The sequence below is a fragment of the Meleagris gallopavo genome, chromosome 3 (assembly GCF_000146605.3).
Source record: "Meleagris gallopavo isolate NT-WF06-2002-E0010 breed Aviagen turkey brand Nicholas breeding stock chromosome 3, Turkey_5.1, whole genome shotgun sequence".
Classification (NCBI taxonomy): Eukaryota; Metazoa; Chordata; class Aves; order Galliformes; family Phasianidae; genus Meleagris; species Meleagris gallopavo.
The window spans coordinates 73032103-73058474 of NC_015013.2; the positions used below are offsets into that span (position 1 = coordinate 73032103).

The 26372-nt window shown below is 35.9% G+C and overlaps 1 protein-coding gene across 7 annotated transcripts in view; it reads left to right on the plus strand.

The window, feature by feature from the left end:
- VPS13B (vacuolar protein sorting 13 homolog B) overlaps nt 1–26372 on the plus strand; it is a 416489-nt gene that overhangs the window by 296099 nt on the left and 94018 nt on the right. For all 7 annotated transcript variants that reach the window (XM_010709173.3, XM_010709170.3, XM_019614165.2 and 4 more), the window contains 2 exons: nt 6532–7234; nt 15361–15498. In XM_010709173.3, the coding sequence (XP_010707475.1) occupies nt 6532–7234; nt 15361–15498 (841 nt within the window). The remainder of the gene's footprint in view (nt 1–6531; nt 7235–15360; nt 15499–26372) is intronic.

Here is a 26372-nt window from a genome sequence, read left to right on the forward strand (position 1 = left end):
AAAACATAGTGTGTTGGAGCCAGATTTTTTTGCACCTAATCCCAGTAGTGGAGGAAGTGCCACCCAGTCGCTCTGTGATTTCCTGGGGCTGGTCAGTGGCAATACCCCTTCAAGTAATCCCAGTGCAGGCTGTGCAATGGCAAACCTATTTATGTTGCCATACTGGGCTCTGAAATACGACCATTGGTCTTCCTCCAGTGTTTGAGAGCAGTCTTTTGTTGTGAAACTACAGCCTTAAGTATCTAAACTTGCAAGTATTTACGTGATTGTTGTTGTTTGTTTTGTTGTTATTTTTTTTTTCAGCATATTTGGGCACATCAGTGTATGTGAGTTAACTCAGCCTCTTGACACGTTCAGTTAACTTGGTGAGACAAACTTCTTTCTGTAAGATCAGATCAATGCTAAACCACAGTTTGGTTGAGTAATCTTTCTGCATGGAAATGGGATTTAAATCTGAGACTAGTACAACACCAGTTTAATATTGAAATTGTAATGCTGAAATGTTAGAGAATATCATACAAAATCAAGATGAAATATTTTTTCAGCAGGCCCAAGTGAAGTATACAAGCAAGTCTCTCATGGGAAAAGATTGTTTCTTGGCCCAAACCTGAAAAAGAATGTGCTAAAATGAACAAATCCTCATCGTGTTTAAAGTAAAAATATATAATTATTTTAATGCAAATTTTTTTTATGTAAAAAAAAAGATGCAAACTTAAAATATCTGAAGTTAAATTTGAAAAAGTAGTGCAAAAAGCTAATACGTTTTTAAAAAATATTATGCTGTTATAATTGCTGTTGGACAAAGAATTCTGCCAGATTTTAACCTGTTTTTCTTTCAACTTGTAAATGCATCCTTAAAAAAAAAAAGAACAGAGTCTTACTGACCTTTAATAGTATAGCATAATAAACATACTATTTATATTAAGATTGAAAAACAATAATTCTGCTGGAATTAGGATTTAGCATTTGCATATAACCATGTTACAATTGGAACATTTAGCATGGCTTTGATTTATGCATATTTGGATCGAGGTTTAATAGAATGTGGCCTCTTAACCCAGATTTGAGGAGCTGGAAGAACATTACAGAAAAAAGCTGAGTTTGTACTGCTCCTCTCCATCCCATCTTTCACATAATTCCTGCAGTACTGTGAAAAATCAAATTGAATCCTGTAGGTCTGTGAGACTATATGCGTCACGATCATGTAATTTTACAGCAAATTCTGATTAAAAAGAAAGTCTGTTAGTGAAAAAATACATTTGACTTTTATATGGAATAAACTGTTTCAGAAATTTCTGATATTCCTGAGTTTTATTTAATTTAATAGTTCCCTTCCTGTAGGAAGCTTTGGATATAGAACTCTTTCTGCATTGTTACATCAGTACAAATGCCAACAAGTTGTCTATAGTAAGCTGCAGGACTGAAGTTTTAATTTAAAACTTAAGGGTAATTGTATTAGACTGGAAGAAGTAATTTAGTACCCTGAAATGTTTGTGTGTGTGCTTCATTATATTTTCCATGTCAGATGAATGTGTCAGTGTAAAAAATAATTACCAGAATTTTAGTCATTCATGTAACTTATGTACAAATGAAAATAAAACTGTTTTGTAGAACAATGTAGTAAACAGCTTTACAAAAAAATAAATCTTTAGAAAACAGTTGTGCATTAAAGACAGTTAGAGAATCTTTGTTGAAATAGATCAAGTATCTAGAATAAATCCAGAAAGAAAATACAAAATGTTTTCTTCTTGATTGCAGTTTAAGCACAACAGGGGGAAAAAAATGAAAGACATTCCTTTTCTGTAGCTCACTTTTTGTGGTAAGCAGTTTTTATTTCCATGAAAATACTACTGCTTTAGCAAGAGAAATAGAACTAGGTCACATGTCACAGTGATGTACCAGATGTGATTGGCACTTTGATTCTGTGGTTTCACACTTGTGACTCTTTCCATAATTTATGTAATGTGAAGAATGATCTCATGATTGGCTGAAGGTTTTTGATCAGAGTTAAGGAATGGCTGTGCTGGAGGCTGGAAATTTTACTTCAATAGAGCCATTATATAGTCATAATTAATCTGAGAAGCTGGAAAAATTATGCAGATGTAGATGTTTTTGATCTTGAGCAGTTGCACTTCCAAAGATTATGTTGCTTACCGTGGATCTATTAATTAGATAATTAGTCTGTAAAGTGCCAGTAAAAGAAAATAAAACTGATAGAAAGGTGTATGGGGAAACTTTGCACATGTTTACATTTATTATTGTTGAAAACTCTTGAGAGACTAAGAAAGTGAAGATGTAATGAAAACCGTTGTCAGTTGTACAACACCATTCTCTGATTTGGAAAACATGTTAATAGTCTGAAGTCTATTTGTGTGTTTACCTTGATAGTTTTGTTACCTCTCTTTATGATGTGAAAACTTTGAAGATAAGACTCTACCATCTGAAAGCTTTTATCAGAAATAGAAAATAAATGAGTTACCTGGCTACGGTTGCACTGGCTTCAGGTGGGAGTGCTTGCCAATTCTGTAAAGCAAATCTATTTATTTACTTGGATTTTATGATGTACTTCTCAGTGTGTACTCAGTGTGCAGGACGTGCTATTTCCATGCCCTTTCACTAGATAGATATATATGTCATATGCCCTATTGAACTCAAGGGGTTAAGCTAGAAAAGTTACCTATCTCAACACATGAAAAGGAAGAATTAGCCGTTGTTCCCTAGCTACTCGTGTAGCTTTCAACACCTTTCTTATGGTGTCTAGTATTGATAGGATATATAACTGTGAAAAGACGAGAAAATGCACCGAAGTGATCTAAGTAAACTATCATCTTGACATGTTTTTTCTAGCTATTGAAAACCTTTCCATATTGCAACTCATTCTGACAGTGAAACTGTAGAATTCCTCTGATTTAAGTACCATCTGGTTATGCTCAAAGCTTTAAAGCTATTATCTCAGCATAAAATTTCAGCATCCTATACTTTTTTCTTCGCCAAACTATCCATTTTTAAGCCACAAATATTTTTCCAGTCCTTTCAGATTTTATCTAAAAGTATATTTTAACAGTATTTAAATAGTTCTTAAACAATAACAATTTATCTTGATAGATGACATGCTGTGTTTTTTCATTTTATTTTAATTAGCCATTGTGGAACCAAATTCCCTTTTGTTTTACTCCTTTGAATATTGTTTAATTACAGTTATCATGCCAAATATCTTAAAGGTTATTTTACCAATACAGTTTCATTTAACATAAGCCATGTGGAATCAATAGTCCTGTTTCCTAAAGTGAATGCTTGGAAAATCTTACATTCATATGTTAAGAGTACACATCCTTTCCTCATTAGTTGGAAAGTACAGGGATTTTGGCACAGGTTCTGTGTGGAAGCATTGTGCAGCTTTTATATGGATTTTGTTTTTAGCCTTTGATGACACTGTTTAGAATAGGAAGTATCTAATAAGTAAAGCATTTTGTCTAATGTGCTGCCAGTGTGTTTAATATATGCCTGGAGGTCTGAAACATTATCTTCTCCACTACAGTAATATGCATTTAATTCTCTGAAAGCAGAAGGTCGAACTTTTAAAAGGGACTCAAAGTACATTTTCAACTAAAATAATTTAAAACACATGGGATAGGGGACCAGAGTAATGTACAGTTGTTTTTTATGGTTTAATCATAATCATGTTAATGCACACCAGTAGCTAATTAAAGAAAACTTTTATTGTTCATTTTAAATGGGTTATGTAAAGAGTAAGAGAATTGATATAATACAGCCCAATGATAAATGTTACCATTGCATTTGCTAGCAGCGAGTTGATATTGCTGTTCCTGATGTCTATAAAGTATTGGCCCATTTATTCTACGGTAAAGCAAAAATCTTTTTGGAGGAGTTATCCTGAGGGTCCTTGCCTCTCATGTGCTATCCCATTAGAGAAATAGCTAAATGATGCCCACGTTTATTACTAGGCATATTTTTGGGTTAACTGTGCGACTTGGAAGAGGACTCAATGCTTATTGAGCCGAAATAGATGCAAAAAGTTCCAGTGGTACTTCTGCACCTTTATTGTGTAAACAGTAATGTTATTGAAGGCTGTCTTGCAAATCATTTCTCACTTGTTCCAACCTTTGTAATATATATGGTAAGAGAATAAATAAGTCAAAGTTTAATTGTGGAACTGGGTGGCATGGAAATTTGCAGTAGTATGTGATGCTTTTTGCATTTTGGGCGGTGGTTCATATCTCAAGCTGCTTAATACTGAGCAGAAGTTGCCATCTGACTGCTGTTCAGTGACCTGCATGAATTGACTCAGGGGCCTCAGTCATTCTTTCAGTTGAGTGTCCACGTAGCAGGAAACACAGCAGTTGGGACCAATTAACACCTTTACAGTAGTGTTAGCAGAGATGCTAAGATCTGAATGGGGATGGAGGCAGAGCCGTTTTTCTACCTTCCTTGAGGTGCTTCACACAGATGAGTGTATTTAATACATATTGACTTATAAAACAACACAGAAAAAAGGAACTAGGTTTTTAGTCAAATACATTTGACCTAAAGAAGTGAGAAAATGCATTCAGAAAAAACAGGAAGCAATTCTCCTCAGAACTCTGCGCTTTAAGAAAAATCTTTATAGTTTTAAACTGAAGGCTATGCATCAATTAAGTGCTGGGTGTAGTAGCACATGCCTTCTACTTCTTTTCAGTTTTTCCATGGAATGACATAGCAACATCATTCCATAGCTCCATCCCTTCTGTCTTTTGCTGGCCCTGAATGCATGAGCAATGAAACTATCTATGTCATTTTGAAAGTACCATCAGTACAGGATATGGGCAAAACGCTTTATAGTTTACCAGACAGAGGAGCTGAGACATAAATAGTATAACTTTGCTAGCTTATCAGGAGGAGTCATGGTTCCTTTGCTTATAATGCAAGTAATTCGTTAGAATGGTCTCCAGATATTTTTACAGAGGCTGCATTAAAAGTGATACCACTTTTACAAGTCACTGATATGAGTCTGTCATACAAATCAGCCGCAAGGAAGTTTATTGGTTATTTGAAAAATATGTACATGAGTGAATCTGAAAAGATTGTAACCAGAGCTGGCAAAAATCTTTTCAAAGAAAATCTCAGCTAGTTAAGGGTTCTGTTTTAGGATTTCCTCTGTAATACTTTTCTCCAGTATGGTCATGCCTTTAAAGAAAAAGGGGGAAGGATTTTTTTTCCCTTTGTTTCAAAAAGAGCAATATAAAGAAACCTTTTAAAAAAGCGGCTTTTCTTTAATGCCTTCAACCACCTAATTTCTACAGAGAGAGCAAATTGCAGGAAGTACCAGGGTCCACAGTCTCTCCCAATATTGTGTCCTCCTGTTGCTGTCAAAAACAGTGTATTGGGTTGGATGGGTCGTGAATCTGATTGATTAGGGCATTTCTTATGTTAACTTGTACTATGTGGAGCAGAAATGTTTCTTCTGGAAGGCACAGATGGAAGTGCTGGTTATGCTGTGCAAGCTGTGATGGGTGATACAGATCTGTAAACTCCGTATGAATCACAGGAGCTGGCTTTACATCATTGTTGTTATTACTATTATTGAATTTATAGAGTCTTTTTTTTCCAAATAGTTTTGCATATAGACTTCCTACCTTCTCTTCAAGTTCTTTATAGGATTTCTGTTTATTTCAGTAGCAAAATTTGAAGTGAAGTGTTTGTAACTTAAAGCACCTCCTTTTCATGGGTCTCTCTTTCTTGCTATACTACCCTGTCCCTGGATGGTAAGCCCTGCAGATTTGTTTTGTTTCACTGTAATATTTCCTACAACAGAAGGGTTTTTTTTACTGTCTCTTCAGTGATGTATGTTTTCTTTTTGAAATATGTCGATAGGGAATGATTTCTCATCTGAAACCCTGTGGATGTCACAGATGAGATCATGTACGCTGGGTGGGCCCTGCTAAGCTAAGAATCACACTGTCACACGGGCAGTCTATACATACTTCAACTTTGAAATTTTATATAAGGCAGCTGTCATTTCCATTTCTCTAAGAAAAATATTCTTTCTACAACATAATATTTACACTTTTCATCTTACAATTTCCGTTTTGTCATTTTGTGATTTTGTATTAGATTTATATTGCATTCTGTTTTACAATCACGGAAAAACGTTAGTACTCAAAACTAGAAAATACTTATGATGGGGCTTTTTCTTTTACAGAGATATGGATTAAGCCATAAATTTCTTGTAGAATCTTTCAAATATAACAAATGAGTTTTTTGAAGAATGAAGTTTAAATCTAGAAATCATAATTCCTTTTATTTTTCCTTCACATATTGTTTTGGCACTTAATCCGTTGAGAGTCATCATCTCATTGGAACAGACACCTGCTGTGTTTTTTTGAATGATTACTGTGTTTAAGTTAACTTGGCAGATATCTTTTATAATTCTCTTTTTTGACATCATGTTTATATAGTGATTGTTTGCTGCCACTGAAATGGAAACAGCTGGGATATGGATATCATAAGCTAATATAATATTTTCTTTTGAAGGTTTCCAAACAAGAGCAAAAAAAAATGGATGTATCAGATGGAGGAATGGTTGAGACTTCTTCCCGGTACAGTGGGGCACAGGACAGTGGAATTGGCAGTGACAGCGTTAAGATCAGAATTGTTCAAATCGAGCAGCATAGTGGCACCAGCCAGCACCGCATTGCCCAGCCTTCCCGCCAGTCATCCATTGTGAAGAACCTCAATTTCATCCCTTTTGACATTTTTGTTACAGCAAGTCGGATCTCCTTAATGACTTACTCATGCACTGCTTTACCTAAATTGAAATCACCACAAGATCAGAAAGTTGGTGAGAAAATAAGCAAAAGCTCCTTGAACCTTCCAGAAGCAGGCTCAGGTAGCAGCCATGACGCAAAGAGGGCCAGTCAGCCATCTATTTCATCCGTCACAGCAGATGACCTTTTGAACAGCAATGTTCCCTTGACTTCTGGAAGAAAACCAGGTCTTCTGTCACTGGAAACCCTGCATGCTTCCACAAGGTCCTCTGCTCGACAAGCCCTTGGTATAACTATCGTTCGGCAGCCTGGTCGCAGGGGCACGGGTGACATAGAGCTACAGCCATTTCTCTACCTGGTTGTATCACAGCCCTCCGTGCTCCTCAGCTGCCACCACAGAAAGCAGAAGATAGAAGTGTCGGTGTTTGATGCTGGGCTTAAGGGAGTAGCCTCAGACTACAAGTGTACAGGTAAGGTCATTGAACAGTCATTCCTGGCTATAAATGTCAAAGAACTGGCACTCCACATTACTGGAGTGGCAGAAAGGAAAACAACTGACAGATTTCTAGGACATCTTTACAAATTAATCAGTACATAGTTGTGTTTTAAGGTTGTACAGCGTAGCTGAATCACATTAAGTGTGTAAAACATTTGAAATTAATTAAGATTTGACCTTTTAGCAACCAGCTCTTCCTGCTCCTCAGTATTACTTTCTCAGCACCGGATTGTCATAGGGATTGTCACATTACTGTAATTCCTTGTTTTATTTTAAGGACAGAAGAGTTGTAAACCAAGGAGATTTCATGAAAAGCATTTCTTATGGCTGAATATCGCAATATTTGCCCGTATAATTATACTGATAAAATTTAAAGAAAAGCATTAGAGAAGTACCTGATAAAAATCTTTTTCACTCTCGTGCGTATTCCTGAAAGAGAGAAATGAAATCATTGCAGTTCATTTGCCTGACAGACGGTACAGACAGTAAGAATTTAATGAGATGTATGGTTACTTTGCAGACTGTTGTCAAATAAATAAGTAAATAAAAACCGTTCTTGAGGATGCAGGGACCTGATCTGAGAAGGCAGCCGGAGAAGTATGGCTTATTACAGATAAAATGGCCAAAGTTCTATCTATTCTGCTTCTACAATTAGCTTTCAGTGTGTGGTTTTTAATACCTTTGTATGTAGGTGAACATTTATATATAAAAAAAATAGGCTCTGGTCACAAGCTAAAGTAATGCCTTCCTAGAAATTGAAAGTGAGTCAGAGAGGACAGAAGCATGTTGTAAAGATGGCAGCTTGAGAGCACCTAACTTAACAGTTAGATCTGAAGAGGTTTTCCTGGACAGCCAAGAATTAGTCCTGCAGGGTTCTTACTCTTTTCTTTAGCTTTTTGTCTGTCAGGCAAAGATAAAATTGTGTGGAGGTGGGAGTCAGGCATTATGTGGAGACAGAAGTTCTGTTCTCATCCTGCTGCTTTTGTGGGCAGTAATAAATATCTTACTCGTGTGCCAGATAGAATCCTGTGCTTTCTGCCAAAGCATTATGGCTTTTATCAAAAGAGTTTGAGAAGTTGGATGCCAAAGTTCCAGTGCCTAAAAACACCATCCTAAATTTATTAATAAATGAATAAAACTAATCCACACTTAAACATAACTAAACAGGTAGTATAAAGTTTTTATTGTCTCTGGTTTAGGAAGACCTGGTGTGTTTGTGATTGCATCATTCAGGATTTAATGTTGTCGTTGCATTGCTGTAACATGAATTTTTGGAATTTTCTATTTTTACTTTCTAGCTTTCATATTAGAGGGAAAATGGCAATTAGCTGTATCTTTATATATGTGTGTGTACGTATGTACAATGGTGTACCATATATATTGCATAACATACAATGCAACATCAGGAGCCTTTTACTGCATTTTCTAAGTCGCTGTAGTCAATTTTATCAGTCACTCCAATTTTTCATGGCATTGTGACTGCTGACTGTTGTATCTGAAAGAGATATATCATCCTGATGAAGAATGCAATGAAGTATATTTTATAAATTAAGGTGACTGGGTTGAAGTAAAAATATATGTTTGTTATAAAGTTTTATTGGAAATTCAGTGGGGGTGGTTTCTCATTACTTATACTACTACAGTTTAACTTACATAGCTGAACAGTAGTAGACCTATGTAAATTATATCCAAAATATGCTAATAAAAACTGTGACATTTCAAATCATATTCTCTGCATATGTAAACACCATATATGCTGCATAAGAATATTTTAGTTCGTCTGCACTGGATTCAGGTCTTAGGAAATACTGTGCTATAATTTCTCAGGCTTTTTTAGGAAAAACTACATTTCTAAAACAATCCTCTCAAATCTTGCATGGCAGAAACAAATATGTAGGTTGCTCTGAAAATATTTATTTTTATGGGAACTACAACAGATACGAAGAGCACAAAAACACTACTTGATAGAGCAAGTTCTCAGCTGCAAAACATGATTTTTCAACTTAGTCATCTCTACCAGCTGTGCATTTTTGCTAGCAATGAAGAGGCTGCATGCCACGCTTGTAAAAACCTCCACCTAAAGAGGTGACTCACTGTCACTGCTGCTGAAATGCACCACCCACCACCTCCTTATGCTCAGATTCACTGTTGGTCTCCATAAACATTCATCAGTGAATGTCAGTGGTGCCATTTTTCTGCGTGGAGGAATTCAATGATGCACCTTTACTCCAATACACACGTCCACGTCAGACACCATTTTGTCAGAGTGCCGCTCTGCTGCCACGGCAGAACATGTAACACAATATTGGGAAAGTTCAGCCTCTACTGCCATACCAACATCCGCTTCTGACAGCGTGGGCCAACATAACAAAATAGAAGAAATTACTTTCAGAGCAATCCTCATACAAGGTAGTATTGTGAAATAGGGAAGGTGTTACTTTTTGATGGCTCCAAAGGTAACTTTGGGTTAAAGATAAGCTAATCACAGTTTAGACTTTTTATGGTTCTTATCCATATGTTTAAAAATTCATTGTTCACCTGTAAGTCAACAGAGAATATGTTTCTTACGAAAGTCTATCTTACGAGTTTTTGAATAAAATAGGGAAATTATCCTGTAAAACTGCACCAGCGTGAATTCTGTAGTGAATAATAGTTAATCCTGGGCTAGTGACAAAATGAATTTTGCAATAATTTACTACTTTGAACATGTGCAGAAATTAAGTTTTTAATACTGTTGCAAGGCCATGTAAGTTTTACGTGGGATAAGGGCTTTGTTCTTGTTTTAGGAAGAATTCAAGTTAATAAAGCTTAATCTTGAGGACTTTTATATTGTTATCACTGTTAGGCGTGAGAGAGCGTTGCACAGCGGCTATAATACCGAGCCGCATCCAAAGAGCTTGACTCCTCTGTCCACTAGCTGTGGTGATTTTTTTTTGCATGTCCTGAAAGATGAAAGAAATAAGAGTGTATTAAGAAAACAGGAGGAAATAGAATATTTAAAAGTTAAGTACTGTTAGAGTGTCAATTAGCAGTTACACATTTCCAGCAGACCAGTGTCTGGATTTGGGAGAGTTTGCCTGCCTTGGAGCTAAAGACTAGTGGCTGTGCTTTCAATTTCCTCAGTATTTCCCTCAAACTATGTCCACTTGCAAGGCAGTTTGTAGGAGGGGAAAACTTATTAGGTTATTATGTTAGTTCAGTTTGAATATGGATGTGTTAAGCTGCTTCGTTTGTGTTTTAAATTATTTCTGTACTTGCACAGCTTGATTGCAATTATATTACTTACTGCCCAGTATAGGAACTAAAAATCAAAGTAAATAAATTAATAGGATAAATATTAAACCCTTAATAAATGTTACTAAAATGACCAGTTGTTCCCTGAGATGGCTTAAGATCCTAAAGAAGTAGCCTAAAAGATACTATAAAACAACATTTTTTATTCATTGCTCATCCTCCGTTTAAAAACTGGCATCTGCTAACTGTTAGTTTTTGCTTACAGAGAGTTGGCCATTTCTACTTAAATAAAAATGGGTGCAATTGTTTTTAATGTAACCTCATAAGCTGCTTTTACAAATATTTTCTTAAACTTTTATTTGCTTTGTTTCAGGTAATGTAATCCAGATACAAAATTACCTCATTTCCTGAGCATTGTGCTCTGGGCATTCTTGAAAAATCTTTTTTCTATTTGTTTGTTTGTTTATTTTCAAAGAGGAGATTGTGCTTCTTACTCATTTTAAAGGAGGGAAATTTTCAAGTAGATATGTTATGCATGGAATTTCTTCAACTTCCTCCAGCGAATCATTTGTAAAGAAATAGCCATTGTGAGGCCATCCAAAAATATTCTTTTTTTATTATTTTTTTTTAGCACCCACGCCTTTGATGGCAGGGGGTCCATGAAGAGCAGATGCAGTAGCTAAGACCACATGTAACCTCTGATCTAATGGAGAGCTCAGGCAGAATAGAGAGAAGTGCGGGTTGGATCTGGCAGGAAGTCTGATTCACCGCCTCTCTGTCAGCTTGTGCTTCCTATGAGGCAGACAAGGATATACGACTGTTCCCTAGCCCAGCACTGAGGGATTTCTGCTGGAATGTCACCTGTTCCCCCCCCGAGTATATTTAGTGACCAGTACATCTGCATCCATGGCTGTGTGGGTCTGCAGCCCTAGCAGTAAAGATGAGCTGCCTTAGGAGTGTGCATTCCTTCTAATACTGTAAATGCTAATTTTTTAACTCCCTGACACAGCATTTGTGAGTATGCTAACAGAAATGTTTTCACATTATGTTTTCTAAATTCCAATGGAAACCATTTTAAAAATAAGACCAAGCATCCCAGTCTGGAGTTGGAAATACAGAGGAGATTGCAGCATCATACTGGCTTGCAAAATTGACTGCAGACCAAACTATGATTCATCCATTGAAATAAAAACCCGTTGCAGACCTCCTTTGGCCTGGGTGAGGTTCCAGCTGGAGGGGCCAAGTAGCCATCCGGCACACGGCTCGGTAGCCCAGTCCCCTGCTGGGAATTCCTGAGGCCCAGTTAAGGTCTGCCCCAGGCTTTGCCCTCATGATGTCTTGGCTGCCAAGAACGACGTTTTGTAACATGAAAATCTTCAAGATCTGGAATTTCTCCTGTCTCCCTCCTTTCCTCCTTGATCTCCCATCTCTTCAGAAGTTTGGGTTTTGTTGTCTGCTACTAATATGAGGAGGAAGTATCAAAAGTTGTAAATTCAAAGCAAGTTCAGGTACTTCATAAACTGTTAATTCCAGAGGTGAGACTTGGAACTTAACAGGACTAAAAGTGGCTTGGAATATTTGGTGGATTCAAAAATAACCAGAGATTTTTTGTTCTAATAATAGTAGTGTAAAAAAAAAAGGATAACAATGTGGAAGTATTCACGGCCTCACAGCTTCTCGGTCTTAGAGATTTTAAATTACAGACGTGGTTGTCAATCTATGATTGTTGTCTCACCATTTTTCTTTTTCTGCTACAGACAAATTTTTCACATCACCCAGAGGATAGGATTTCTGGCCGTCTTCACCACTTCACTTTTCAAGCCTTTCTTTTCTCTCCCTTGGCTTGCTGTGGAGTAATTCTAGCCTCTCCTTTTGCTTATATATGTATCCCTTGGGTTTTCTCCAGCATTTTGTTCGTACAAATAACTGCAAATTTAAGTGTTGATTTTTGGGAGAATCATAGAAAATGGAAATGGAAATGACCTATTATAATACATTATTCAGACCAGTTCCCTGCTGATGCATAATTGTTCCCTATTGTATATTTCATACTGTTCTGTCAAGTGTATTTTTAAACATTTTCAACATTTCCATCATTTCCTTGAGGGAGAAGAGTCCTTTTTCTCTCAGAACAGGAATGCCTTACTTTTCAGCCTAAATTTTCTCCATTTTTTCATTCTGTTGCCCTTCTGGCAATTCCTCTGACCTGTGGCATGGGCACTTATTTATTTATATTGTTTTATTCTTTTCCTGATTCTTAATCCTGTGAAAAATTATATGCTGTTTTCTTAGATCTTTTTTTATCAACGTACATATATTTTACTCTTTTGACCTTCAGCGTAAATGGATTTTCCTGCCCAGATACACTGGGGAGCTCATCTTCATAACTCCCTTCATGTTTTTGAGATAAGCACTTACATAGTTGGTTTTGAAACCTCTGGAATTTAGCTTTCTCCTCATGCTATAAAAAATTGTTTATTAATTCATTTCTGCTATATCTGGATGTGTAGTCAAGTCTGGACCTAGGTCCAAACTAACCATGTCATGTGTATGGAAACACTCAAACCAGCTTTTTGACTGGCCCCTCAGGATCATTGGCACAGATGCCAAACCATAGATCTGTAGAATCATTAGGGTTGGAAGAGACTGCTAAGATCATCTTGGTCCAACCATGCAATTATCCTGCTTCCATAATTATCTCAATGTCAGCATAAGATGGTTCCACTTGAAGCAAAATTGAACTTAGACTAATTCTGCAAGTTGAGGTGTCTTTGTGCTGTGTAAGTTCTGTGGGTCTATTTGACTATTTATATGCCCCAGGCCTGAAGTACCCCAGGTATTCAAGAGGTGATAGTGCTGCACTCCTTGGGAGATGACAGGGCAAAGTAATCTTTGGGGAGTCCCAAGGCTCCTTTAATTTTTCATTCTCTGCTTACTTGATGCAATTCCCAGCACCCTGAGGGTTGTGTTTATATAGCTAATGTATTATGTCATGCAAGGATTTTCTGCTATGTAAGTTTTTTTCATTAGAAATATTTTCATCTTTAAACACCTAGAACTGTGAAATGATTATAAGCTATTCTATAACATGCCTTAGGATAGTAGGAATACCTGTAAGTGTATACAGTAAAAGCAATATTTGACTAAATTTGCTGGAATTTCTTAAAAGTCAGTGGTTGATCCAGGTTGCTATAGGAAGTATGGCACAATATCTTTAGAAATAAGAGAAAGAAATGGTGTATTTTAATATTTTCCCCTGTATTAGTATACCTAAAGGTTTATACAGATATTTCTGAAGGAACAATGAAAATGATTTAGTGATTGATGAGCATTTCACAATGTAATTTTTGCAATGTTTTACAACATATGTCAGGAAAAATATTTTAAAAGTGTACTTCGGTGGTAAAAATTCCTTTTATTACTATTTTCAGTATTCTAGGCAAACATTAGACAGGAAAAAAGATATTCCCTAAAGCAATTGCTATAGAAAACAGTGTGCCTTACCATTCTAGCTAGTGTAATTAAAGAAAAGGACTAAGAACCATAAAAATGTAGAAATTCACATGGAAAATATACAATTCTGTTGTATGCAGTGACAGCTCTTAAATAACTGTTGAGAGCTGACTTCATAAATGTATAGTGGGAATAGAGGGAAGGGAAAGGCTGTAATGCATATACCATGCAGTACAAATACTGCTGTGAAGTCATTGCCTGAAAATTGATCAAATAAAAACAGAAGAATGTGCTAACTTTTGATCTTTTCCATATAGATCTAAAGTCATGATCAATTGGTTTCAGTAGGTTCTTTGAAATCACATAAGGGTTCATATGTGCCAAGTTTTATATAAATCACATGATAAGGTCAAGAAATACAAATTCCAAAGCTGACTTTATATACCCAGTCCACATATGACTGTGATACCACCATACCATATGTTGACTCTAGTAGTGGGTATATAAACACTGTTCTTAAAGGAATGTTTTTGGTAAAACTCAGTTAAATAAAACAATTCTAACAATTTTTAATTGTCTGAAAATTGGAGAGATGAATTTTCATCAAGATGCCTCTTAAATCTTTATAAGTGGAAGAGACATTTGACAATTTAAGAAGCAGTAACTAAACTAAACTAAAGAGTAATTGAGTATTTAGAACATGTAGTGTCAGAATTCAAGACTATATGAACAAAGGTTGCAAATTGCTGAAGATTAAAAAGGCTACCTACAGCACTGCTTTTGCCATATGTTATATGCAGAAAGTAAAGGAATAGTATTGGGAGGAAATTAATTTTCATATACTTCTGTGACATTATAGGGTGATCATAGGACTTCCATTCAAGTTGGTACAGGAATAGCTGCTGATTTTAAAAGCTAGACATGCTGTGTCAGTGAATCTTGGAAGAGAATGGTATAACTGCTTTATTACTGTGCTCTGTCCTAGACATCTAGTAGCATTCTGGTCTTTTGATCTTTATAATTTATCTTTCTGTTACTATATTCTCTTTGAGATAATGGTACTACAATCCAGAAATAGCAATTTTTGATTATCACTTCTCTTCCAAGTACTACTGCTAACAAAAACTATAACTGAATATTTTTAAAATATGTCTTGGGATGAGTGATATCTTTTACTCTTCATTTTTTCAAATTTTCTAAATTTTGTGTGAAATTGAATTTTCTTTCTTACACGCGTAATATACATGCGCTAGCTATCTATAGGCACAAATACTTTGTATTATAGTATTAGGTATTTTATCTACTGTATATATACTTTAAACTTTTTAGTTTTACTTAATTTTGTATGTAGCATTTTCTTATGTGCCATATTCGTGGAATGTCATTAATGACTATGATCATTATCACCTGTAGATCCTGGAAAGACTCTTCCAGAACCTCTGGATTATTGCAAGATTTGGTTGCAGACAGTAGCAGGAGAGGTTGATGCTAAAAGTGGTATTCCACCTTCTCTTATCACAGTACAAATTAAAGACTTCCTTAACGGTCCAGGTAAGCATTGCACTTTAATCTTTATTTTCTAATATAATCCCTTTATAGATATGCACATGTAGATACAGCCTAGATCAGAAAAATGTTGTGTTTCTTGTTGATGAATATGAAATTTTCTGTCAGCAATCACCGTGAAGCTAAAGTTGAGGAATGGTCGGTCCTGGGCCAGTTGTAGATTTAAGGCCTGACTATTTTCTTTCCAAGGTAACTGCAGAAATTTTACTCCTCTAGAAGCCTGAGTTTGGCATGTTTCCAATTAAATGAAAGCAACCTGCTTCTAGCCCTAGAAAAACTGAGTTTCTAAAATTTATTGAAGTGTGTTTATAAAAGCTGACTTTTAAATTGTTTTTGGAGATTTTTAAGATTTGCCTCCTCTTGGCTGTTCTTTGGAATCTGGATACCTGGCGTTACAAATTCATAACATCTACAGTGTTAACACTGTAAAGTTGAAAAAAAAAACACTACGTTATGTTTATTTAATTCAGAATATAATTGGTGTAGTATTACAGTTTATTAGAATTTACTTTAAAAGGCATAACATGAAGTCTCACTGCTGAGGAATCACAAACTCCTGCAAATTCAGGTATTTTATGCACTATCTACTTTGTGAATAGTATTTACAACTACATTACTATGTAGAACACAATTAAGGTTATATTAAATGTTAGAAAATATACTTACATTTACCTGTACTATCATAATTAACCTCTTTTATGCATACTTACTATTATTTACTGAATTGTGTAAATATTTTTCTAAATCTGCTCAGTTTACTCAGCCCTCACAATGAGCTTTTATGAGTAATTTAGTGAATAACCTATAAGCAAGGGGTTATTCTATTCGTTCAGACTATGCTCATACAGTCCACCACGTTATCTACATTATTTATTGTATGCAGAATTTAACTCTGCATCAGGATTACCTCTATGTTGCTTAATGCTTTAGGATCTGAGTGCTACAGAAATGTTCATTTAGCTGCACAGCTCTCCTATGAGTGATGGAGCAATATGCCCTCACCATTTTACAGAAGGTAACTGAAGTGCAAGGAAATTCAAGTTTTTTTCATTGCACGCTAAAGTTACCAATTTAAAATGGAGAATTTTGTTTTTCCAACATACCTAAAAAATACAGGAATTTAGGTCTTGGAACTATAATTCCCTTTGTCTTTGGGTGGAATAGTAATCATTTCTGCATATCAGACCCCAAGATATCAAACTGAGCAACCAGAGAGTGAGAGATGATTCACATTTACCAGGTGATTATGAATACTGTTGTTAAATAATGTGAAAATCTATTTTTAGTATGCATACAGGTAGAAGTCTCAATGAAAGAGTAAAGTTTGTGAACAACCTCACTGTCACCACTTTTCTCATTTTCTGTAATGTCTTTAAAGCATTCCTTTAAGACTACATTTTAAAAGTATACGTCAGTGCAGAGTTGTTGATACATGAATCCATTTTGTGGTTCATTAATAGGATTTTGAACCTTCAGGGCTACTGAATGTTTTGCTGCCAGATGAACTAAGGGACTAATGATAATAATAGTAGGTTTTATGACCAGTGTAAGAAGGGAAGAAATACCTACTGTCAGGGAGCTTTATAGAACTCTGATGAGATTAGAGGAATGTTGGAAATCAGATTTTCTGAGCTCCATTGGAAGGCCAAAAGGAAAATGTATTCTCTCTTGACACTACAATCTTTTGGTCACTGTTGCCAGGTGGGTTTTCTTGTATTCTCCTTGATATTCCTTTTTTTTTTTACTACTCATCTTTCTCCTTATCTCCGGCAAATTCCTATATTCTCAGATCCCTTGTCTTTCCTCTACACTTTTTCTTTAGATTCTCATTTTCGTGGCTTGGCTCAGGTTTATATTTAATTTATTATACACCTTAAGTTGTTTCCCTGCCACACTCCTGTCAGTAGGATGGCTAAGCTAGAAAGTCAGGAAGTTGGTACCAGCTTGCAAATTATGCATTCATGAGTGGTCTCAGTTCATACCCCATTCTCAGTAATTCAGCCAGATCCTGAATCAGTGTTAAATCTCTCCCTTCCCTGGTATTTGGCTAAGCAGGGAATGAAAGAAGTAAAAAAAAAAAGCATAAATTAATGCATCATAAAATCCAGACTATTTATTCTTGCAAAGCAAATAAAACCTCAGAGCTTTCATCCAGGGTCTCTTCTTAGCCAAAAGACACTGTTTTTATCATCTGTTTCCTACTAATTGGAACTATCATTAAGCATGACTCAACAGCAATTACGCTGAATTTTAATAAAGTGTTTTATCCGTGTAATGTAGTAAAACAGTTCTGCATTCATCTGCAGATTTTTCTTTTTCTCTTGTTGCCACAACTCTTCAAATAAGGTAACCTTTACCAAGAACTGTTCCATTATTAGTAGTGAAAGACACTTTCCTCATGTAATTGCATCAGAGTAGCAAATTGAAAAGTAGTTAGGAAAGCTTGACAGCTCCTCAGCAGACTACTGGAAGACAAGTTGCTAATTCCAGTGTGGGAACAAGTACTCTAATCACAGCTGCTTCTAGGATAAGAAAGCTTGGCCTACCAAGCAAAAGCATGGATCTGGAGAAGGTGTCTGCATCACCAGGTCCTAACTAAGCCTGTAGTTGTTTGTTAAGGACAGGAGCCACAGCAAAACAAATTTATTATGATGTCTCCTGTATGTCACAAATAGCTAAATTGTTTAAATAAATACACTACTGAAGTGTGCTTATGTTGGTCACTGCTGCCAGATCCGTTTTCTTTTATCCTTCTTGTTTTTCCAATTTTTTGGTGTACCAATACTCTCATGCCTAAAATGCTTAGAGATTTTTTATTTTTATTTTTATTTTTAACGTTTGGAAGATAATGATACTAATCAGTTTATATTTTAAGGACAGATTGTGTATTTTCGTTTTTGTTTATGTATGTGCATTTCATAATCCAGTGAGGAAATTTTTAAAATGTACTGGAGGCAATATGTGCTAGCAGTGACTAGCAGTTAGGCACCACTGATATGCTTTCGAGCGTGTTCTTGAAATCTGCCTCTATGCAGCCAGAAGTCTAGATGTGGCAGCTTTTTGGTATCGCTTTAAAGTGTTCGGAGTTCAGCTGCTCAATTGCAGTGCCGTATTTCTTAAGAAATACTTCGTTGGCATGCTGAAGTTGTATTTCAGATAGAGCAGTAAAACACACCAGTGTTTAATGATGGCAAGAACCTAGCATACAAGCAGTTAAAAGAAAAAAAAAAAAAAAATGCAACTGGTTCCCAGTGTTTGCTGTCCTAGGTAAAAATTGTTCTTCTTATAAATACTTTGTCAGCTGAACTAGATAAGTAGATAGTGTTCCCCAGAAAAATTGTATACTTTCACCACACAGGAAACCAGGTTGTCAGCCTGTATTAAGTTGGAGATCAAAAAACTACAAGTAGCTAAACTTGGAAACCACTAATTAAATGAGAATAACAGGATACGTTAATGCACTTCTTGCCACATGAGTTGATTATTTTGTACATTTTTGGCAACTAAAGAAAAATGATATTTCTTCCAGATCTAAGGTAATAGGATCCTAGGAGAAATAAGCATTCATCATCAGGCCTGTGGGAACAGACCTCAACCCTAACCCCACGATGCATTACAGGACTATTCTTTCTCTTTCTACAGTAACTAATTATTTAGAATTTTTTAAATTCCATCTACATCAGTTTACATGACCCCTCTCTTTTATATTCAATCTGTTACTGGATTGTACATTTAATTCTTGTCTAATACATGTAAGTGAACAATTTGTTGCTTTAGCATTAGGTATTAGTCATTAGGTGGGGAACACATATAACCATCTTGTTTTAATAGTTTTTTAAAATTTATTATCTTTATCCACTAATCCTTTCTGTAGATTTTTTTCAATGAACTGCACTTTCTTAGCTGCAAAAGCTGTCTTTTTGATGTATTCTTCCTGCATGTAAAGGATAGAAAGCATCTCAGTAGTTTGTGAAGTGCAGCTTCATACAAAGTGCCTTAAAACACACATGCAAAACACAAGTTTTATGCCAGAGTCTTCTTCCCCCAGTATTTTCTTGGGAAGAAGTTAAGGTGAATGTGAAATAACAAAGATCTTTGACATTTTGCCTTTGGAAATCATTTCTACAGAACAAACTGCCTGGTAAAATTAAGCAATTTCCTATTCAGTGATAAAATACGATCAGGGTGGGGGCTGTCCCTGCCCATCTCCCAGCACTGTGCTGTGGGGAGCACCAGACCTTGCCTTAGGCATGACAGCACCAAACAAACTGCACGTCCCACTCTCCAGCTTTTCCCTGCCTTCCAAAGGCAACAGTTGTATCCATTAGCAAGGTCAGTGGTTTGGAGAAACCTGGAAAATAGCAGCTACCAGAAACCCACTAGAACAATATCTCCAGCAGGTGATAGATTAGTTGGAACAAATTGGAACCATTGCACTTCAGCAATCCTGGTTTCTTTCAAGCTGTTTTAAAAATGTCGTCATTTTAATACACAATATCAGCCCTGCGGAGCAGTCCACAGCAGGTTAATTTGAATCATATGATGTATCACTACCCTCAGCTGACATGAGCCCCGTTCCATGTGTGAAGCCATAATAAATCCATTCCCAACCGAGGCAAATTCCCTGTGAGAAGGTGAACTAATCCAGGCCTCACACTGGCATGTTAGCCCTCCGTAATTGAAAGCAGGGCCACCTGTTCCCAGCACAGTTAGCCTATAGAGAGAAAATTAGCATTAGATCAGATACTTAATATATTGAAAAATCATTCATACTGCTTGCAAGTTCAGCTGTGGGCTGCTTAGCATGACATCATATATAAACCTAGGAATGTGCCCACTTGATCCCAGTTTAACAGTTTTGTTAACCATGGTGTTTGTTAACTTTGAAATGAGAATTTTTTGATTTAATGAGAGCTGACACATGAGAAGGGGAACTGGCCAGGGTGCAGACTTTTCTAATTAACTCTGGGTCATTTGCAAAAATTTCGACTTTCTAGTAGATTTTTTTTCCTTTTTGCTTTTACAAACAAGTTTTTAAAGCAATGACACTGTAGGCATGAAATGATATTTATTTGATTAAGGGGGCAAGCAGAAATATTCCAAACAGGTGTACTGGCCTGTAGGTATCACCTTGTTGGTAACACATCTATTGTCTGTAATATCAGTGTAATAATGCGTAAAATTACCCAAGTACCTTTCTAACAGTAGTGGCTGCATTTATTTTCAATAAAATTTAGTTTGTTAAATTTCTAAGTACTGAAATGGAAACTACACACCAAAGCCACATGGATAAGTTTGAAAATATTTTCTTGGTAGCTTTTACAGTATATTGGCATTCTTTTAAAACTTGCCCTTTTGTTTTTTCTTCACATAGATCACATACATAATACAAATGTATTGTTCAGCAGCTAAATCAGATAATATTCAGTATTTATGGATTATTTTTCGCAAATGTGGTCCGTGGCCTCGAACAATGTATTTCTTCTTTCTGTGCTTCAGCTTCTCTGACTCTCTGCTGAGAGAGTTAATGTTTCTCTTAGCTAGAGTTTTCTTTTCATAGTTTTCTTTTCATGGTAGAGCCCACTGTATATGTTGGCCTCACCACACAACCCTCGACATGCTTCTGTGATGTATTTCATTGTTGCATGGTCACTTCATTTCAGCCAATGTCCTGTAAAAAATAGTAACTTTCCACTCTTTGTTAGTATTGTCTTTGGTCTTCAAGACCTACAATAATTGATTTTGGTTTAAGTGTGGCAATTTTTAAAAATAATAATATAGCATTCTGAGCCTTGTCTGAGATATCAAACCCAGGCAATGGTTAAAGCTGTTAATGTCAACTTTGCATAATGTCAGAGGTGCACTGAGTCATGGAAGCAGGAGTTGCTGCCACAGGCGAACACTTGGATTGAGTTTATTAAGCTCCCTGATGGTTTCAGTTTGCTATATTGGCCTTAGAGAACTTCTTTTGCAGGGCTGCAGCATGAAAACTACGGTAGACATGAGTACTGAGGAATGACTACCAACTTCTTCCAGACTAATTGGCATCTGTCTCACAGAAGCAGAACACAAGATGGACTGCAGATGGCCTCTGAAGCCTTGTCTCAAATTTCTTTCTTCATTTTTCCTTGATCCAAATTGGGAGTGATGCATTAAAAGATAAAAACAATTCTTTTGGGTTCTTCTTGCTTTTCAATTTCTTTTAATTTGTCTCTCTTTTGATGCCTAACCAGGGACAATTGAGAATAATACAACTAGTCTTTTCTTTACAAGTCTCTTGCTTTCCATTTTTCTTTTAAATAAATTTAATACTTGCAATTCATCCATTTCCCTGTTATTGAACGGCCACCCTGACTCCAAATCAGAATCAGGACTCAAGACTACCTTTACCTTCCTCATTTTTCTTCTATTAGACTTCTTACATCAAGATTGGTGGCTCCCAGAGAAAAGGATATTATGGATAGTAAAATGTTTCATGCCTGATGTCTGCTCCTGTCCTGTTTGGAACTAGGAATTCAATTGTCCTGAGTTTAGAGCAAATAGTTTCTTCTATGTTTTTTATATTCTTTTGTGTTTTACAGCCTTCGTGGGTTAAAGGACAGAGAGAAATGTGTCCTTCCAGAGAGGGAGAGATCTGGTCCTTTCCATATTAGCTGTGGGAAATGAAAGATCCATTGCAGAATGTGGTGTACAAGAAGTCAAGAGTTCTTGAGAAATGCCTTATTTTTCTCTCATAGTTCAACATCTCTTATACTCTGTGAATAGATACTACTGTTATAAATAGAACTTATAAATAATTTTCATAAAGTTTACTTTCTGATTTTTGGACTAACAGAATCCTATGGTAGTTTGTTAGTCATAGAAATATTAGCCTGGTGAACATTAGGTTGTGGTATATATTAGAATAAGCCTGCTGAGTTCAATAAGAGCTGTTACTGACCTAAAGCAACTTACTGGGAGCTCTGTTATTTTTGTATTGCTTATTCATCTTTAGCTCACCAAATAAAAAGTTCTTTTTAGTAATATCATTATCCCAAGTTCACAGAATAAAATTTTATCTTCACAATACAAATCTGAATGTTACAGAGAACAAGAGTAAAATACTCATAACCCAGATTTTTTTTTTTATCTGAAGCTATAAGTAATAAAATGACAAAGAAAGAAATTGTTTCAGACAGGAATTTCTGTGCACTGCTTATAAGTTTTCTTTTATAGATGTTATGATTTTGTTCAAACTGGCCATATTGAATCCATTGGGTTTTTTGTAATAGATTTCAAAATACATAATAAATGTAAGTAATATGATGACTAATGGGTCAAGTGAAGTTGGAACTTTTTAAATGAGAAAATAGCTGGAAACCGTTTTCAGGAAACTATTCCAGTTGATTTTTGGTCCCCCACAAGGTGTACATTAACATAAACTCCGTAGAATCGCCTCTGGGACCTGAATTCCCTCTCTGATTTCATTATTGCAATGTGATTCTTTTCCTTTTGCTGTTAAGTCATCTCCTGGTGTGGTGGGAGCATATAATAAGTGTAATTTATTTATATTTATCTAATCTCCTTTTAACTCACTAGTTATTTCATCGTTCTGTTTCCTAGTAGCTGTTCAGAAAGTTGTGAAGGGTAATTAGAAACTAATAATTGACAGACATGGATTTACTTCATAATCTAAAGAGATGTAGTGAAGAAACTGCAAGCAAGGAAGAAAAACTCAAATACTACACTCGAATAAATACTTTGCTTTGATATCATCTAGCTCAGCTTTGTTAAAATGTAATCAGAAATAACTTGCTTGAACACAGTATGTTTACAAATCCAGTAATTCCCTTATTATTTATTTGCTGGAAATAGGAGACAGCCATCTTACTGCTATGCCTTAAATCTAAAGCATCAGTCTGTATGTGTGATAGATAGTCAGTGGTAGGCAGAGAACTGTAGCAATGTAACTGAGGAGTTAAAGGAGGCTTTCAGTTACTTCATGCTCCGTTCAGATTCTGATATAATTTTGGGGTGATTCAAAGTGCTGTTTGAATTATGAGAACCCATGTTTTCCTACTGGTATGGAATGTGTGGTGTGCTTCCCAAGGTGTTTAACATCATCTAAAAATACTGTTATCGCTGCATTTTACACCCTGCGATTTTTTTTCCAGCTGCATGGAAGGTGACCTTTTACATTGTAACATCTCTTTTTAGCCCATTTTGGATAGCTGGAGAAACTGCTGAACATCCATCTTCATCAACTGCTATAAATAACTCTTCATATTTCACCAGTTTTCACTGTTGCTGTCCACCACTTAGATATGTTTTTCTTAGCGGGAATGTTAAAGTTTCTTTTAAAGTTCCTAAGTATAAATAGTAGAACGGGACAAAGACTAAAAACATGTTGATTACACAATTGGAGTTCTATTTTTTTAATGTTTTATTTAAAATGCCAAAGAATCTCCTTACATAATCTTCCCCCCAGTTGTAAAAATAACCTATGTCATTATGAGATAGTTAAAATATTTGCAGTGAAGGTTCCAAAGTTACATTTTCTGCACTTACGCTCCTTGGCTGCCACCCCTTTCTGTCGGGGCTGATTCACTGTAAAATAATAACTTAATACAAAGCCTTGTCAAGTTATCAGTCACGACAGCATTTTTGCTGCGTGACATGTGTGGTTTCCAAGCAGAAAGCAGGGAAGCCATTTGCATTTCTGGTGTTCTGGTATCAATTTTTTTACTGCTTTTTTGGAGGAGTGCTTTGTTTGTAAAAATGAGTAACAGCTCTGATTAAACATAGGTACATCCCAGCTCAGAGCTCCACCAGCCCCATGGCTTCTCTGCCCTGCCCTAACAAAACCCGTAGGGAACTGAAGCTCTCACATTCAGCTCCTCTTCAGGTCTTTCTCAGTCATTTTATTCTCCAGCATTAGTTTGACACTTGTCCTCCCAACTTAGACCTAAGTAGTTTTCAGATGTTAGGGTTTTTTAGTCTGGGATTTTTTTTCCACTACCATAGGAAAACACTAAAACATACCTTTGACCAAGAAGTGCAGTATGAAAGCCCTCACACTAGGGCAGAGGAATGCTTTCCTTTTATGTACTATCTTATGTACTTAATTGTGTAGCAATGCCAAAAACTCTGTTTTATTTCAGTATCCTGCGACTATTATATAACAAAGAAAATTAAGTTCCCAAGAGGCTCTTTTTGAAGAGGCTCAAGGACCCAAATCCTGGTGTGAGTCAGATTTCAAACTTGGGTCATTTTTAAAAATGCTCCTCTCCTTTCCATCTGAGTGTCATAGATAAGTGAACATCATAATGTCCCATGTGTCTGCGCTTTTTTTCATAGCACTCCATTCCCCCATTCACAGGGAAGAGAGGACCAAAGCTTTGTGCAGAGGCAGGGTATTTTTAGTGCCAAGGAAGGTAGAAAGATTTTCAAGTGTCACAATGTCTCTTCCCTTGGTTTTAATTTTTAAACAAGAGTGGTGCATAAATATTCTGAAAAATCTTCCAAGTCAATTGCATTTGGCTTTGGATGCCTAAAAATCTTTCCCTCTTCTATAGTCCAGTTTCCCTAGCTTTGATACTTGCCTTTCTATTAAGCTCATGTGTTTGCTAGTGTTTACTATGGCTTTTGGCTTAGTGTGGAAGATTTTGACATAAAAGAATACATTTTCAGAAAACTAATGATAAAAATTGAGAGTAACAATTAAAATAGATTTTCAATCTTAGATTTCAATTAGCTTTGTTTTTTCTAAGATGATTATTTTTGTGCTTTCATTCAGATGTAACAAATCTTTCATGGCAAGTTTATCATATCTTTGTAGAAAAAGTGCCAGTTTAAAATTCACAAACTCTTGAGATGCCAAATCTCTAACTGCACATACAGATATTCTGGGGAGTCAGAGTGTGGCTTTGCCATGTGCCTGGGACTCTTAGTTACGAGTACGAGCTTAAGAACAGAGCCAAATCTCTGCTCCTGCAACACTTTACCCTTGCAGTACAAGTTTCTGATTTACTAGAGGGTGGGAGAATCAAGTTTATCAGTTTGCATCTGCATTAAGAGTAGAATGTGATCCTGGACAACCTGAATATAAGTCCTAATTTGGGTTAAATGTCCCTTAATCTGTGTAAAACCTTCAAAAAACAGGGTTTCCATTATGTGTTGATAATATAACTTGGAACTAAGTAGCACTGTTTTCTCTGAATATTTAATATAGCTTAGGTATCTGAAGAGAATTTTAATCCTTTTTTACTCTTGAAGGAAAGGGGGACAGGAATGAAACAGCAAGGTGAAGGCGTGCTTTTACCACTGATCAGGTGGTTGCCTCAATACCGAGTGAAAGTTTAATTTGAAATGAAACATTTTAAAAACTAAGTAAAACTCAGATTCCTGTAATGAAGTATAATGTACTGATAAGGGGGCAGACAGCAGCACAACAGTAAATTTCAACTTCGTAAAATCCTGCTTTCCATCTATGAAATAATCTTGGTAACTGCAACATCTCAACTATGAGAAATACAACTGTTATCAATGGTGTTCATGTTGTTATTGGTTTCTGAAATTTCATTGACTATTTTAGCAGTGGGAGGTAGCAAAATCCTTTATTAAAGAAATGAAAAATTGTGACTCTATGATATTTTTAAAATATCATGTATTTCAATTTCTCTGAAAAACAAATCAAAAAATACTTTAGTTTTATATTTGGCTTAATTTTTCAATTCAGCATAGAAATGCTTTGAAGAAAGCCACTTATAAGCCATGTGGGAAAGAATATACATGTTATTCAGTCATTTTAAATGTGTTGAAAATGTTCACTGTTGCCTTTGGAATTTAGTCAAATATTTCTACTGTATGGAAAACTCAAG